This window comes from Urtica dioica, chromosome 2 (genome assembly GCF_054948205.1).
Source record: "Urtica dioica subsp. dioica isolate 48M chromosome 2, U.dioica_male_clone48M_v1_H2, whole genome shotgun sequence".
NCBI lineage: Eukaryota > Viridiplantae > Streptophyta > Magnoliopsida > Rosales > Urticaceae > Urtica > Urtica dioica.
In genome coordinates this window covers 39,021,395-39,038,558 of record NC_142757.1, presented here as the reverse complement: position 1 = coordinate 39,038,558, position 17,164 = coordinate 39,021,395, and the positions used below count along the sequence as shown (strand labels likewise).

Below are 17,164 nucleotides of genomic sequence, written 5' to 3'. Positions count from 1 at the left end.
GAGCATTTTATTATTTAATTGCATTAGAACTTGTCAATAATTTGTGACATCTTTCCATCTCATCTTTAATTCAATTCGTGTTAGTTGATTTGTTTGTTAATTAAGCTTGTTCCTCGTGGGATCGACACTCGTACTTAATACACTATATTACTTGAGCGACACGTGCACTTGCGCGCGTAAAAATCGCAACAATCGTCGCTCTCGTCGGAAGATTCGAAGCAGCGTCGACGAATCTCCGGACAAGGCTCAACTCTCCATGGACGCCTCCTATTTGAATCGGAACCCTAAAAATGCTTCAAGCAAGAAGGATTCCCAGAGATCGGAAGCTTCTCGCGAAGTCTGATAATCCTTCACGAGAGCTCGATCTCTCCAACAACCGATTCGCCGACGATTTTCCGACGTCGACGCTTTCACTTCCTCGTCTGAAGTATCTCGAGCTCCAATTCAATGAGTTCGAAGGTCTGGTGTCTCCGAAGCTATTTGATCTATCTTTGGGTATTTTGAAGATTGAATGGTTTGAATATTCTGGTTTGATGTTTTACTGTTTGGGTCTACGGATATTATTGAGTTTTTTCAAGTTTGAGCTATTTTGTCTCAAATTGTAAAAATTAGCTATTTTGTCAAGGTTAAAGTTTTAAATGACTAGTTAGTCGCGACCCATAATTAATCCAAGCTACTTTAAAGATATTTATATTTGTTTAGGAGGAATTATAATTCTTACTATCAAAAGTCGTGTAAACTTTAGGCATGAATAGAATGTCAAAAAACAAAAAATCTGAGAAGAACCCAACAACAGAATTATGCCAAGAAACGGCGTGGGACCCAGGAGACGTAAATATAAAATTTTACCAAATATGGGTCAAGTTGAGTCAGTGGGACCTACTTTAAGCACAAAAGCAAGATCCACGTGGCAGAACTATTAGATGAGAGAGAGTGACACACACATAGAAACAGACACAGACTTAAGCACCCAAAGGCCAAAGCAAAGAAAAGGAAAAGTCTCTCTCATATAAAAACAAATAAAAAACTAAAAAGTCTCTTTGTCAGACTCCTTTCCTTTCTTCTCCGAGCGACACTTATAAGCGACACTTTTCTCTTTGGCTTACGTGTGCACTACTTCTCTCTTCCGACTCGGTTTAATATTTTATAAATTTAATGTTTTTCCGTTTTTTCTTCCTCATTCCTCATTAGATACACAAAACTCGTCATCGGATTGCGTTCTCTCCCACTCACTTTCGGCCTATAAATTTGTTGTTTGTTGGACTGTATTGGCTCCCAAAGAAGAAGTTACAAGTTGTTCGCTTTTTCCTTTGTTTTATTTTACGTCGTTATATACTTTGACCAGTTCGGTGAGAAGAATAAAAAGACAACTTTGTTTTCTCTATTGCAGTGGGTGTTTGGGTGTAATCTAAGGAGTCTGTTTTGGGTGTTTGGTTGTTGGGATTTTTTTTTTTGAAAAATTATGGAAGAGAGGTATGAAGCGTTGAAGGAGCTTGGTTCTGGGAATTTTGGAGTGGCTAGATTGGTCAGAGATAAGAAGTCTAAAGAGCTTGTCGCAGTCAAATACATAGAAAGAGGGAAGAAGGTATATATATATATATATATATATATATATATATATATATATATATATTCCTTTAAATTTTTTACATGTTGAGCTTTTTGTGTATGAGAAATTGGTCAAAATGTTCATGTTCATATGGAATGATTTAGGGTTGCTCTGAGTTTTACTTGAAATTTGGGTTGGTTGAGAAATATAGGCAATCATTTAGTTGAAAAGCTTTTGTATGAAAGCTAGCTATAATAGGGGATTCATTGGTTGTGAGAGTGGTTACATAAATCGGATCATTCTTATTTTGAATAATAAAAAAAAAAAGTATGCGAATGGTATTTTGGCAATAGTTTTAATCTATTTATACTTTGAATTACTCTAGACTAAGTTATGATGCCAACATATATTGATCCTTTAGTCTTATGCTAAAATAAAATTTCTCAAGTGTTTATGCGGATTAACGAAGCCCTTGATTCATTTTTTCTTCCATCTTTTATTTATTAAATCATTTTTTCAAATTTTTAGCATAATATTCCAGTTTTGTATGCCTACTCAAATACATATTTTTCCTATGTAATGAAGGTCACGCAGAAGCCGGCTTAGTATTAAATAAACCATGTGGTACAAAACATGTAGTTATGTATATTGTCACTTTGTTAAGATGTATCCATGTTTAGTGTGAATAACATCTTCGATCCTATTTTTTGTTACAGATTGATGAGAATGTACAAAGAGAGATCATTAACCATAGGTCCTTGAAGCATCCCAACATTGTCAGATTCAAGGAGGTAAATATTCCAGCCCTATAGGGAAGTCTTAGGCTTATTTGTTAGTAGCTTTTTTTCCTTAGAAAATGGGTCAGAGAATTTTCCTTATTTTATAGGTCTGTTTGACTCCATCGCATCTAGCGATCGTCATGGAATATGCCGCCGGTGGTGAGCTCTTTGAAAGGATATGTACTGCTGGTAGATTCAGCGAAGACGAGGTTAGTGTTTTTGGTTTCTTTTAAAGAAAATTTGATCTTGATCGGTCATCAAGTACTAACGTTCTATTGATTTTGTAGCGAAAATATTATATGAACTATTAAATTATTAATTTGTATCATTTAATTGTTTTTCATATGAATATCACATCTTTGCAATTCAGTTAATTAAAATACTATTTAATCTAGGTTGATTCTGAAGTATTTTTTATTTTTATTTTACCGCAGGCGAGGTTTTTCTTCCAGCAGCTGATATCGGGAGTCAGTTACTGTCACTCGATGGTATAATGTCTTGAGTGTTTCAGTTTCGGTTTTGGTTTTTCTGTTTATTTTTTTAAATTTTAATTTTTATATTTGTGTCACATCAACCTACTTTTCCGTGCAGCAAATCTGTCACAGAGATCTGAAACTGGAGAACACACTCTTGGATGGGAGTCCGACGCCCCGTCTCAAAATTTGCGATTTCGGTTACTCCAAGGTTGGTCGAAATTAAGATTATCTAGTCCTCGATAGCGAATTGTTGAGTTATAAAATGTGTTTGTACTCTTTTTAGTCTGCTTTATTGCACTCGCAACCTAAATCAACGGTGGGAACTCCGGCGTACATTGCACCAGAAGTTTTGTCTCGAAAAGAATACGACGGAAAGGTATTTTTTCAGGAGCTTCAATTTTTTTCCCCCATTTTTTTTAATGTTTGATTGCTAAGATCGGTCAAATAGATCGCAGATGTTTGGTCGTGTGGCGTGACGCTATACGTGATGTTGGTCGGGGCATATCCCTTTGAGGACCCCGAAGATCCTAAAAATTTCCGAAAGACCATCGGGGTAAGTGTCGTTTCGTTTCTGCGACATGTCTTCGATTTTTTTTTTTTTTTTTATCATCCGAGTGAGAGGTTTTGTTATGAAACAGAGAATTATGGGCGTTCAATACTCGATCCCGGACTATGTTCGTGTCTCGGCGGACTGTAAACACCTGCTTTCTCGTATCTTCGTTGCCGATCCCGCTAAGGTGAACCCCGATTTCAATATCGACCTCGTAAAATCTCATTTTCATCAGTCAAATTCATTTTCTGTTTATTGAATACCATATTTCATCAAAGATATCCATGTTGTCCCAATATTGGTAGAAAGAAAGACCCTCAACATTAACTGGCACTTTTTTTCGCGTGGTCGAATAAAATCACGACATGTCGTTAAACCAATTAAAAACCTAAACAAGTCCATAAACACCTTGCTCAATGAAAAAAAAATCATACACATTTTTAACATTTATTATTTCACGATTCTAACTCATAACTTCCTTGATTCCGGGTGGATCACGCTAGTTTGAGCTTCGTGGGGTCTTATACCATATTAAGTATCACGAGGTTCCATCTCAAAATTAATTGGTAATAAACTGAGCTAATTAGCAAGTCTTTTCTATCTAAATTAGAGATAAGTGAAAGAGAGCAAAAGTGATTTTCTTTTTTAGTATTTGTCAAAACCTTGGATAATTTTTTTTTTTTTAATCCCTTTTTAGCACTGAAAAAAGTTTGGCCATTGCAGAGGATCTCTATCCCGGAAATAAAAGAGCATCCTTGGTTCCTAAGGAATCTACCGAAGGAGCTTGTGGAGGTAGAGAGGACCGAGCATTCGAAACTCGAAGACGAGCAACCAAAGCCGAGCATCCAAGAGATAATGCGCATAATTCAAGAGGCAAAGACGCCCGTTGAAGGAACCAAGCTCGAGGCTTCAATCTCTGACCTGGACGACGAGCCCGAGGTCGATTTCAGCGGCGATTACGTCGGAGCTCTTTGAAAATCGCTTCTCTAATGCTTTCAAAACCATGGATCTACGTTCTTGTACAGCCAATCTGATTCACGCGCAAGCCTGTTTACTTGCCACAAATTAAATAAGAGTTATGGACTGAGATCGAGTTTGTGAGGGAAATTTTTTACCCGGGAAATATTCCCTTTTTGTATGACGACTTTTTGAACACAGGTTTTGTGCTTCGTTGTATATTGATTGCTGTGAATTTGATGTGTTATCTATATACACATTCTCTCCAGTGTTTTAATTAATATCATATTAAAACTGGTAGTAATATTAAGATATGCCCTATATATTAAATGGTTAATTTTTAATAATAAATTTATGGAACACCGAGCATAAACTATTGCCTAGGAATTTAGACGTAATTTTCTTATCCTTTGCGCGCACAAAATTTCTCAGTCAATATCTAGGAAATCGCAGTTTGTTCATTCTTCAAAACCTCAAACGAAGGTTGGGTATTTATCCAAGAAAAAGGACAAAAATGTGTATTACATGACTACAAGAGCATTTTTATTTATTCCTTACAAAAACTGTTGGTAAATTGGACAAAACTAATAATACGATGCAAAAAGTGAAGAAGACTAATGTGTGAAGCGAAAGACGACAGAAGAAATAAATAAATATGAAGAAAAAGTGGGCAGGCAATCCTTTAAAAAAAGGGAAGAAAAAAATAGATTAGGAATTAAAAAGGTGATCCGGGTAGGTAGCTCCGTTTCGGGAGTTTTGAACCCGACGTGAATCGAACACGCAACCTTCTGATCTGGAGTCAGACGCGCTACCATTGCGCCACGGATCCGGTGGTGAGAGCTGATATAATTTTAAGATTATAAAGAGCTAATTAAGTAATAGCAAATAATTATGGGTAATTATTATATACCATCAATTAAATAATCTATATAAGAAACGAGTATAAAATGACATAGCAAACTCATTATAATTGATTGACAAAATCACTAAAAATGAGTCAATTATAGGACGATAACTTTTCTCCTCCAAACTCGTTTACCTTTGTTCCAAGGAAAAATGGTTTCACACTTTCACTAACAAGCCTGATAAGATTCTAATATTCATGGTATAAGAGTTTTATTAATAATTTTTTATCAGAAAATTTATAAACTAGAATTTATATAAAATAAAAATAATAAGAAGCAAGCCTCTCATTAAAAAAAACAAAAAAAAAAAAAAAAAAAAACAAAAAAAAACCTTATTCTCTCTTTTGGTGTTGCCAAGTGGCACATCATGAGAAAAGAAATAGCAACCTGTCTATCGGCAAATCTAGCCCCTAAATTTTGTTAGTTTAACAATGTGATCCTCGAACGTTTTCTTTTAACAATTTCATCCCTAAAACATAACATAAACAACTAAATTTCTGGAAACATCAATGGTAGTCTTATTTTAGTACTATATTTAATAACATAACATAGTTATATTACTAAATTATACATTAAAAATTAGATATAAGTATAAAGCATGCAATTTTTTTACTAACAACACTGAAGCAACAGCTTAAGGATAAATGCCAAAAACAAACATTAACGGCAAAAATACAACTAAAAGATAATTTAGCGATAAATATGTACAAAAATCAAAGAGACTGTGTTAGGAAAACATTGTTTCAACTTTCAAGTGTTTCTCAAACTTAAAACCTCCTCTCATTTTGTCTTTGAATGGCTTTTCGGATGATCAGCCATGGGACTGAGTGTTTTAAAGTAAAGTATAATTATTTAAAAAGGTAACTTCATAAGCAAATAAGCGTCTGTAGTCCAACGGTTAGGATAATTGCCTTCCAAGCAATAGACCCGGGTTCGACTCCCGGCAGACGCAAAACAAAAGTTTCAGCTTTTTTATTTTTGTAATTCACACATTTACGTCCCAGTTCCAGAAATTCAGTATGGTTTTGCATTCCAAGTAATTTCAGTTACTTTTAGTTTTTAATTTAATTTATTAACTTATTTGTGTCGCAATATTGGAAGACTACGTTTCGTAGCTCTACTTGTTTAAGAACTTCAGTTACTTATTTTGAATTTATTCACTTAATTCTGTCCCAAAGACCAAAGTGGAAGAATACATTTTGCTACTCTACGTGTCTATGAAATTCAGTGAGGTTTTGCATTCCAAGTAATTTCAGATACTTATTTTGGATTTATTCTTATTTGTTTCCCAATACGGAAGAATACATTTTGTTATAACGCTACTTTTTTTTTTTTTTTTTTTTGAAGAACCGTAGACATGACCACGGGAGAAATATATTAAAAGCTCTCACTTAAGTGGCGGAGGAAAACCGTGGTTACAATCACGAGATAATACTCCGAAGGTCATTCACGGCCTCTTGACAAACACAAGGAGGAGCCGATCCCAACCACCGGGCACCCGAAACAAAATTAAGAGCATAGGTAGCAAGAACATGAGCTACCTTATTACAACCACGGGGGTGAAACACAAAAACCAAGCTATCAAATCTATGCAAAAGCAAGTGGATATCATTAATAACCGTACCTAGTTCCGTAGTTGGCGCCACGAGTCGTCGGATAGTCGATATAACTTCAAGGCAATCGGATTGAATAATAATGTTAGACCACCCCATCTCCAACGCAAAGAGCATACCTTGGAGAATCGCCAACGCTTCCGCAATTTGAGGAGAGAGCCCAAGATGTATAATTTTAGTTTCCGCACCTAGAATTTCTCCTCTATCATCCCGAGCCACGATACCGAGACTTATACGCCTTTCATTCGCACGGATGGCCGCATCTACCGAGATAGCCACCACATCCATCGGCGGTGGGTCCCAAACTTTTGACTTAGGTTGATTGTGCTCGCCTTTGGTCCCATAACAAGCATCCCGGTACTCCCGAATAAATCCCCCGGACCATTCAAGAAGAGCTCCGGGTGTCCACACATTCCTCCCCGAGCACGCATTGTTCCTCTGATTCCAAAGTTCCCACATTATAATAATGAAAAACTCAAGATCACATACCTTAAGAGTCGTCGAGGCAAGGAGAAGAGAGCCGATGATGTCCCCGGGCCGAAGCTTCCTCACTATATCCTTGAACCCGCCAAGCTTCCACACCTTCTTAGCCCACGTGCAGCCCCAAAGCGCGTGAAAAATGGTCTCATTATCAGCCCCACACACCGGACAACTAGTCTCTGTGATGATATGGCGACGGCCAAGCAGCGTGCGAACCGGAATCCACCCCCTGCAAACCCGCCACACAAAACTCTTCACCTTGGGAGGAACCTTAAGGCTCCAAAGCTTATTCCACCATGTGATATTCCCTGACGGGCTAGACGGCCCCTCCAAAATGGTCGCCTCCAAGGCGACTCTATACCCACTTTTCACCGAGTATTCCTCATCTTTAGTGAAGTGCCACCTAAGCATATCCGGTCCGCCACCTCTGCTTTCCGGAATACTCAAAATGGCTTCAACATCTTCAGGGGGAACATTGCAGTAATAAGCGGGATATTCCAAGCTCCGGTGACATCTTTAAGCTCAGAAACCCGCATCTCCTCCGGAATTCGGCCCGCATCTCGAAGCATGAAGGTCGGGGGCCGAGGAATCCAACGATCGCACGAGACCGACGTGGTTTCTCCATCTCCAATCCTCCATCTCGATCCTCTAAGAATGATCTTTTTCCCCCAACAGAGGCTTCTCCAAATAAAGGACGCGGTCGAGTTGCAAGAAGCGTTGAGGAGGTCCCCGTTTAGAAAATAGCTTTGATGATACACCTTTCCAACGAGGCTATCCGGACGTCTGAAGAGGCTCCACACACTCTTAAAAAGCAGAGCTTGGTTGAAGATACCAATATCCCGAAAGCCGAGTCCCCCGTCGGACTTGTGTCTCGTAAGCTCGGACCGCTTGCACCAATGGATTTTCTTGGCTTGAACCGTGTCCCCCCACTAGAAACTCGCGATAGCAGAATGAATTCCGTCAACCAATCCCTGAGGGAGGCGGAAACAGCTCGCCACATAAGAGGGGATGGCTTGGAGTACCGCTTTAATAATGGTTTCTTTGCCAGCATGCGAAAAGGAGAGTCCTCGCCATGAGCTAAGCCTCTCCCAGATCCTTTCATTGATGAACGCAAAAATATCGGCTTTCTTTCTGCCCACCTTCGTGGGGAGCCCCAAGTATCGGTGATGACACGAGGTGACCGACACTTGAAGCAGCTCTGCAAGCTCCGCCCCTAGCCCTTCATCCACATCCGAACCAAAGCAAATGTCAGATTTAGCATAATTAATAAGCTGACCTGAGGCTGCCGAGTACATCGCAAGACACCGCGCAACCTCTTCGCACTCCTCCTTGTTGGCCCTGAAGAACATGATGCTGTCATCTGCAGAAAAGAGGTGAGATACGCAAAGATCACTCATGCCGAAGCGAGCCCCCCTGATGAGCTGCTGGGCTTCCCGCTTCCAGAGAAGACTCGAGAGCCCCTCGGAGCAAAAAAGGAAGAGAAACGGTGACAACGGATCTCCTTGGCGTAGCCCTCTCTCCGGAATAACACGACCACGAACCTCCCCGTTAATGTTGAAGGAGAAGCTCACGGAAGACACACATCTCACCACCTTATCAATCCACCTCGTATCATATCCGAGTTTAGACATCATGAATTCCAAGAACGACCACTCCACTCTGTCGTACGCCTTAGCCATATCAATCTTAAGAGCTGCACAAGACCCGTTACCAAACCTACTGCGGGACATAGTATGGATAGCCTCATAGCAAATCATAACGTTATCAAAGATTTGGCGTCCCCCCACAAAAGCACTTTGGTTCTCTGATATAGAGCTAGCCATAGTGCCTCTGAGTCGGTCCACCAAACACTTCGATATAATCTTATAAAGAACATTGCATAGGCTAATAGGTCTGAAGTCACGAACCTTCTCTGGTTTTTCTACCTTCGGGATGAGAGTGATGATCGTGTTGTTGATATTCTTTACTGAGTATCCTTCGTTCAGCACCTTCAAGCAGAACTCCACCACAGAGTCGCCCACCACACTCCAAAACTTCTGGTAGAAAAGAGCCGGAAAACCATCCGCACCCCGGGCTTTAATCGCGTCCATCTCGAAGACCGCCTGCTTCACCTCGTCGCTCGAGAAAGGCCGAAGAAGCACCTCGTTCATCTCAGAGGTTACAGTCGGGGTCACGGCATCGCCAACCATCTCCAAGGCCTCGGTCGAAGGTTGCATAGAAGAAAAAAGAGACGAAAAGTAAGTAGAAATAATATTCTCAAAATTATGCATACCTTTCATCCAGGATCCCGCCTCGTCTAAGAGCCCCTCAATCGTGTTTCTCTTCTTTCTCGCCAAGGCCTTGCGGTGGAAAAATTTCGAAATTTTGTCCCCGCACTTCATCCACGTGGTCCGACTACGTTGGCGCCAGAAGACCTCTTCCTTTTCAAGCAGCGCATCAAGTTGACGTTCTTCGCGTCGAATATCCTCCACATTGTTGCCACCGTCTTTATCGCTCGCCGCTCGGAAGGCCTCCTTTTGTCTTTCGATGCGATCCCTCATAGTCCTCCAGTTCGCCTTCCCCCACCGTTGGAGCTCCTCTTGACACCGTTTAAGAGAGCGCTCCATTCGGTCTCCGATATCGCCTCCCAAGGTTGGATCCCAAGCTAGCCGAATCACCTCCTCGCACCCATCCTCAAGGCACCAGGCTTCCTCGAAGAAGAAACGGCGCCTATGGCCCCGTCCCTTATCTCTCCTCTCATCACCAGACGTAGTAAGCAGAAGTGGGCAGTGATCAGAGCCCCTGAACTCGAGGTGCCAAACGGAAGCCGGAGGATAGAAGGAAAGCCATCCCGGGTTACCCAGGCACCTATCCAGTCTACTCGCACTGCTTCCCGGAGCGTCGCTGCGCCGCCAAGTGAAATAGTCTCCCACGAGACCCAAGTCATTGAGATCACAGTCCTCCATCATCCTTCGGAAATCCTCAAGAAGCATCGGACCTCTCGAATGGTCTCCACTAAGCTCAGAGTTCACCGCCACCTCATTCATATCACCCTCAACGAGCCACGGCGCGTCTGGCCACGGCTTCAACCTCCTGACCAGCTCCCAGGACAGCTTCCTCTGACTAGCGATCGGGTCCCCGTAAATACCCAAGAAATTCCAGAAGTGCCCATCTTCATCTGTAACCAACCCTTCCACATGGAACCTCGAAAAGGATCTCACCGAGAAGCCAATGGAATTACGCCATAACATCATGAGGCCCCCACTACGCCCCACACAATCGACCGTAAAGCAGTTATCGTACCCCAAAAAAACTTTCACTCTCTCGGCCGCCACGCTCCTCATTTTAGTCTCGCAGAGAAAAATAAAATCAGGATGATGGGAGTCCGAATGAGAGCGAAGAGCCCTCCTCGTCCGGGGGCTGCCCAGCCCCTGGACGTTCCAGAAAACGCCTATCATTGCGTTCGGCGGCCCTCAACTTTGAGGGGCGCCGCTTCAAGGGTCAAGGGGTTTCCGGCCGAATCCACCATCGAGGAAACGGACGAAGACAAGGAACGGGTCGAAGCCAAAACGGGTATCTCCTGCGGAGGCTTCACTTCCACAGGAGGCGGCGTGTCTTCATTGGCGGCCCCAGGGTCGTCGCAGCGGGCCATTTACACCACCGGCCCCATACCATCTCCGACCCCCACCTTCCTCCCGGACAGCAACTAGGAATAGTCTCAGGGGAAATGAGGGGGATATTAGATTTCTTTTGACCTTTACCTCCCTTTTTCTTATGGCTCGCCCCGTACTGGTTCCTCTTTGTCGAGAACACCAAAGTCTGCCCCGAGACCATCTTGCCATCCACCCCTGAAGAGGAAAGGACCAACCTGGTAGCAGCATGAGCCGAGAACACAGCGCCTCCGCCCGAGCCTGAATCCTCACGCGCCAATTTCTTCCATTTCGTGCCATCGCCCCGGACCCGAAGCGCCGAGAAGGGGTTCGGTCTCTCCACAAGGTCCCCTCCGATATCGCGCGGCCCACCCGTGGATGTAGAGTCGTTCACATGTCCTTCTCCGGTCGTACCCGGTGTCAATGCTCCCCCGTCTCCGTCGCTCGCCAAGGGGGAATTTTTGGTCGTCATCGACCCCTCGTCCAGACTGCTCTTCAGCTTCCCTTTCTGGGTATTGCCGGGCCCAGGTAGGTTAGGAGGCGGGTTGAAGAAAGGCCCATGGCCAGAGGGCTCACCTGGCCCATTCGAGAGGTCCGCAGCAAGAGCCAAGTTTTGGGCTTAGTAGGCGGGCCCAATTCCTCCAAAGCCATCGGGCTGAGCGCAGATGTTGGAGCCACGTCACTGCCTACCGAGTTGCACGTGTCAACAAAGCCAGTCGACTTCCTCGCGTCTTCCCCAGCAGAAGAATGATTAGGTTTCACTTTCCCATTCAAGCTCTCTTCCCTAAAATTCTTTTTTCTCCTCCGTCTATTGGCTTGGCGAGCGGTTCGATCTCCAGGCTTCCCCAATTCCCTATGCACGCCTCCCTTCCCCAACGGCTCACTCACACGTGAAATGGGTACCGGCGAAGAGTCCAGGCCAGGCTGACGGCGGTCTTTTTCTACCGCCTCATTCGTCCCTCCGTCAACAGCTTCGGTGGCTGAGGTGTTCGCTGCCGGTTGGTTAGTCGCCGATGGCTTGGGTGAGATTCGCGTCGTCGGGTAAGCCACGCTCCGGTGCTTACTCTCCTCCGATCCCCTTATTTTGAAAGTATTGTTCGCAAAACGGTTAGGAGCGTCGGCTCGGATCCAGGGCCCAAACCGATGGGTGCCCGTATCAGCACCTCCCTCTCCGCCATTGGCGTCATTAGACAGCCCCTGGGAACCCGACGGGCAATGGCGCCAGCTATGTCCTAACAGCCCGCAATCAAAACAAAAATCCGCAAGTTTTTCATACCTAAAATCAATCCAGGATTTATCCGTGGTCGAGCCCAGTTTCACGAACATTCCACGGCGGAGCGGCTTAGTCACGTCAACTGTGATGCGGACCCGAACAAAAGAATCCCGACACCTCCATTATTTATCCTTGTCAACCCGTAGAACAACTCCCAATTGTTTCCCGATGATCTCTCCCAATTTCGACGACCGGGATAAGAGCGGAAGGCCATGAATTTGGATCCAAAAATCAGCAGACCCAAAGGTAGGTTTTTCGTTTTCTCGTCCCTTAGGATCGTAAAGGATAAGAAGAGACCTATCAAAAAGCCAAGGGCCAGCTTCAATAATTTTTCTTTTGTCCAGGGGGTTATCAAACGTGAAGCAGAACACTCTGTCCTCGGAATCTTTGAACGCCACATTTCTAGATGTCCGCCATAGCCCTCCTATGACCGCCTTACACACTTTCCTGTTGAAGGTTTTGTTGCAGAGGAGCTTCCCGAGCAGGATGTTGTCCACGGGAATGTTGCCTCGACCCACGTCCACATCCGCGATGGACAGGACCTCCTCGTCCTCATCTTCCAGATCCAGCGATGACACTTGATTGCAAACTTTATCCATGAACCCTGATAAGCAGGCGCCCTTACACACTTTCCTGTTGAAGGTTTTGTTGCAGATGAGCTTCCCGAGCAGGATGTTGTCCCTGGGAATGTTGCCTCGATCCACGTCCACATCCGCGATGGACAGGACCTCCGCGTCCTCATCTTCCAGATCCAGCGATGACACTTGATTGCAAACTTTATCCGTGAACCCTGACAAGCAGGCGCCTAGGAACCAAAACAACCCTCCTCAACTACCCGCAAACCCGTGGAGCACAACAATCAGTACTTCCTCAGGAAGCGACAAAGATTGAGGTCAACGGGGCAGAGCAAAAGAGGGTTAGAGATGTTCCAGAGAGAAAACGGCGTTTCTTCCCACTCTTGAATTAATTCAATGTCTTTTTTTATTATCTTCCGGTTTTCCACCCGAAACCATTTAATTCTCGTGTTCTTGTTTCGTATTAGCCCAAAAATCTGCGTCCGCTTTGTTATAACGCTACTTATTTAAGAAATTTCAATGTGGTAATGAATAAGTTACAACAAGATAGTTGGTCCAATACAATATTATTAAAGCTCTATAAATAATTAGCCAATAACAAATTTGAGTTTTACTAGATAATCAGTATTTTATTAATTTTGCAAAATAACTATTGACTAACGAGGATCAAATACCCAAAATACCATTCATTAAATATTTCATAATTAAAATAAAAAATGAGTCATTAAATCAGTTGACCATAACCTTTAATGACCACTTTGTTCACAAAGACTCCAATTTGTCCATCTTCACTTGCACCCGCACCACCAATTCCAGCAATAATACCAACAACAACAAAACCAATTCTGACGACGAAGAGTCCAGCGATGGCTGTGGAGCCAGCCGCGGTCAAAAGCGTGATTGCGACTACGAAAACTCAACTACGATGAGGTTAACAATGATTGTGGCCGCTAAAAAGAGAGAGGGAGGGTTGGATTTAGTGTGCAGTTTGAAAGAGAACGAATTGAGTTTTTAATTTAAGAAAAATAATAATAAATATGGGTATTTGGTTGATATGTTGCATGCTATTATCAATACGAGATTCATGAGATTTGAAAATTTGATCGCTGAGGTCATTTATTTTGTTTCCTTTAAAATTGTTTGTTAATTTTTTTTTAATTATGTTTATTTAAAACGTGGGAGAGAGACGGGTAAAAACTGTCAGCTATTTTACTTTCTTTTAAATACATGTTATAAGCAGTGATAAATTCGGTATAGAATTTTGTAAAAATTACCATCTATATCAAAGTTGGCTATTTTTTAAAGATCCTTGAAATGTTGATTATTTTAAATCTCAATGTTTCAAGTGGTTTGGTCCGTATAATTTTTTTAAATTATAACTTTAAGTGATCTATGTGTTTAATCTACATCCATTATACATATACAAATATGTTTTAGTGAGCTCGGCGTGTGATTTATGTATATACGATGCACGAGTGACGTGATTATTTATAATTATATCTTCCTCCCAACTCTAGCGTTAAAATTGAATTTTGAGTTCTTGGACGTTTTTCGTCATCTCGTTGTCTACGTCTTACTATTTATTAGAATTAGCAAAATGGAGAGAGAGGACGAGGAAGAGAGAGAATAAGAGAGGAAAAGAGATTAAGAAAGCATGAGAGGGTGTTAAAAAAAAGGTAATAAAGTTTTTGACTTAGTCAAAGAGAAAGTCCAACTCTTAGATTGGTAATTTTTTTTTGTTTTTATAGGAAATGATAAATCTTATAAAAACATCACAAATATCACAAATATCAACCATACAAGAGACGTCAAATACCATGATTTCAGCTCTTGGGATATTCTAAAACACTACAATAAATACTTAACCCATTCATAATCTTGTGCAGCCATTCATACTATTATTTGGGGAAAAAAAAAGATTATCTATAGAAAAACATAATACGGATAGCCGAAAATAAAAAGGAAGATATTTTCCATTTCAATTCATATAATATAAATTACTTTATATATTCTAGTCAATTATATTTATAATGTGCCATGTCTAATATTAAATATTGTTACAGATCATCCGTACCACTTCACAATCATATTCCGCCAATAAAGAATAAACTCTTGATGATGGAACAATTACAATTCATCTAAATAAGTTCCTCCAATTATGAAAATTTATAATCTTTCATGCGAGATCTCATGGTGTAGTCAAAGTCCAGCACATACGTATCATGAAACGCTAAAAAGTTACACATTTTGGTTGTTAAATTTGATCATCGATACACCCTAATGTATCAAATTTGTTTTGCACAATTGAAAAACCGATTCACATTTATTGATGCATATAAAGGAAAATCTCGTCCAAGAAAAAAAAAAAGAACCACTTCGGTTTATTGACTATCAAACTCGTCGCTTACAATATTTGGCACAGCAAATAATTCAAAACAAAAGTGTTCTAAACTGTGCAGCCATTCCAATGGTTAAATCAATACCCTTTCATGGGAGTTAATGAAGTTTCTATTGTCAGGCTAATTCAGGTTAGCAAAACATTTCTTTGCGTTTGATGCAAAGAAAGAACAATAAATGAATAAATCAAAACGAAACTGCATAAGGCAATGCATACAAGTCCACTTCCGAAAGGTACTTTGCTCGCGGCCACAAATCAGCGGTGCCTCTTCTTGAACAAGACATTTCATCGTGACCGCTTCGTTGCCTCTTCAAGTTCGGTTCACATTGTTGCTTCTTCCTCGACGACCCAAAGAGCCAATCATCTTCGTCATCACACTCGATCAGCTCTGGCGGGCTGAGACCACGAGGAACCCAGCTCTCAATCAGCATCGAATACATTGACATCTTCGAGCCTTTTACAGATGCACCGGATTGCTTTGTATCATGGGTTTCAGTCCTCGTCGAGTCTAGGCATGGTACGAAGCTAAGTTCGGTTCCTATATAATGATATTAAGTCCAAATGGACGACCATGGATTAGTTTCTTCCCAGCAAAACACCCACAAGGCAAAGAAATTGAAACAGAGCTCACTTTTACTTTCGACAGAGTCTCCCCTTCTTTTCCTCTTTTCCCCGTGTTTGAATTCCTCGGTGAGACCACTCTTTTGCGAGCTCTCCGAGACACCCGAGGTGGCTTTGATCGGATTTGACGCTTTGGCATCGGTGAAGACATTTCTGCGCCTCTTCTCTGCTTTGTCCGAGTAGCGTTTCCTCGTCTTTTTCATCGTATCTTTCTCTCTTCTCCTCAGTGTCTTTCTTTCTTCCTTTTCCTCTTTCTGGGCCTATCAGAAGCACCAGAAATTACATTCCATAAAATGGGCATAGTGATACAGACTAAAACCCACAAAGCCTCATCATTATCCGACCGAAGTGTTTCGATGGTCACACATACCATGAAAGCGTATACGTCCAGTCTTGAAAATCAAATTTAAACCTTCTAGCCTCATTGGAAATCTTACTAATACTACTACAACCAAAAACCTCAACAATTTTCTGACGATATTTTCGAAAAAAAAGGTTTATGTTCATTACCAAGTTGTTTTTCAATTTAAACATGAGTTACACATGAGTCCGAATTGGGTGTCTTAAAAAATAATCTAATCAACTAATCGGTGGTACCAAAGCAAACGAACATGAAAGTTGAGCACAGAAGGAAAAGCCAGTAGCCCAACGAACCTTAATCAAGGCCTCGAGGCTCGAGCTCGGAAACGAGAACGGAAAGCACCGAGACATCGTTAATCTCGGGATCGGAGATACGAATCGGACTTTTCGAGGCTAGGGTTTGGAATCGGAATCACAGACGATGATCGTGCCGTTCAACTCAACGAGTTTCGAGTCCAAGGAGGCTAGGGTTTCTCTCTCAAATACAAGCCCTTCGAACTTCTTTATGGAATGCCGTGTTATGAGTTGAATAGGAAGTTAGGTTGTGGAAAGAGCCGGGTTTGGTTTTATATATAAAGATGCAGAAACAAAACCAATGTACTTGCTTTCCTAGTTTCCTTTTTTTTTTTGGGTAACTATACTTGCTTTCCTAGTTGTTTCCTTTCTCTGATGACACTAGCGCCGACGCGTTGGAAAAAAATGGGTAAATTTACGTTTGTCTTTGTCCTCTGAAATATCTCAGTTGTCCCACTTTGTAGTTATTATCTGCTGCGATGGATATTTGATGTCATTTTTACACTAAATATTTTTTTTTCCCAATAATATTATACAATATCTTACACTAAAGAGAATATTTTAATAATATATCTTTTTATTAAATCTTTTAATGTAAATTGCTTTTGAATTTACTGTCTTAATTTTATTAGTTATTTGTAATGTCTAAATACATATATAAAAATATAATTGTATTTTATTTATTAATTATGTGTAAATATTGTT

General features: G+C 41.5%; 2 protein-coding genes and 2 non-coding genes across 4 annotated transcripts; 2 read left to right on the top strand and 2 right to left on the bottom strand.

Annotated features, from left to right (window-relative positions):
- Positions 1-1,106: 1,106 nt before the first annotated feature.
- Positions 1,107-4,564, top strand: LOC149404676 (serine/threonine-protein kinase SAPK3-like). The gene is made up of 9 exons (XM_089604719.1): positions 1,107-1,585; positions 2,266-2,340; positions 2,436-2,537; positions 2,763-2,816; positions 2,920-3,012; positions 3,088-3,180; positions 3,253-3,357; positions 3,443-3,541; positions 4,078-4,564. Exons 1-9 carry the CDS (start codon positions 1,463-1,465, stop codon positions 4,327-4,329), a joined length of 996 nt encoding a protein of 331 aa, XP_089460845.1. The 5' UTR covers positions 1,107-1,462; the 3' UTR covers positions 4,330-4,564.
- Positions 4,565-5,068: 504 nt separating this feature from the next.
- Positions 5,069-5,140, bottom strand: TRNAW-CCA (transfer RNA tryptophan (anticodon CCA)). The gene has a single exon. It is a non-coding gene; the product is annotated as a tRNA-Trp (tRNA).
- Positions 5,141-6,096: 956 nt separating this feature from the next.
- On the top strand, positions 6,097-6,168 carry TRNAG-UCC (transfer RNA glycine (anticodon UCC)). The gene has a single exon. It is a non-coding gene; the product is annotated as a tRNA-Gly (tRNA).
- An 8,976-nt stretch (positions 6,169-15,144) lies between these two features.
- Positions 15,145-16,780, bottom strand: LOC149404673 (uncharacterized). The gene is made up of 3 exons (XM_089608026.1): positions 16,460-16,780; positions 15,816-16,065; positions 15,145-15,722 (listed from the first exon to the last, which is right to left on the bottom strand). The coding sequence occupies exons 1-3, from the start codon at positions 16,514-16,516 to the stop codon at positions 15,370-15,372; spliced, it is 660 nt and encodes a 219-aa protein (XP_089464152.1). The 5' UTR covers positions 16,517-16,780; the 3' UTR covers positions 15,145-15,369.
- Between the last annotated feature and the right edge of the window lie 384 nt (positions 16,781-17,164).

Excerpts from the sequence above, each read along its gene's own strand:
- LOC149404676 (XM_089604719.1), top strand. The coding sequence starts at position 1,463 with ATGGAAGAGAGGTATGAAGCGTTGAAGGAGCTTGGTTCTGGGAATTTT. Across the intron at positions 3,181-3,252 it reads GAAAAGAATACGACGGAAAG|ATCGCAGATGTTTGGTCGTG; the intron begins GTATTTTTTCAG and ends TCGGTCAAATAG. Across the intron at positions 3,542-4,077 it reads TCGTTGCCGATCCCGCTAAG|AGGATCTCTATCCCGGAAAT; the intron begins GTGAACCCCGAT and ends TGGCCATTGCAG.
- LOC149404673 (XM_089608026.1), bottom strand. The coding sequence starts at position 16,516 with ATGTCTCGGTGCTTTCCGTTCTCGTTTCCGAGCTCGAGCCTCGAGGCC. Across the intron at positions 16,066-16,459 it reads GCCTCGAGGCCTTGATTAAG|GCCCAGAAAGAGGAAAAGGA; the intron begins GTTCGTTGGGCT and ends TGCTTCTGATAG. Across the intron at positions 15,723-15,815 it reads AGACTCTGTCGAAAGTAAAA|GAACCGAACTTAGCTTCGTA; the intron begins GTGAGCTCTGTT and ends ATCATTATATAG.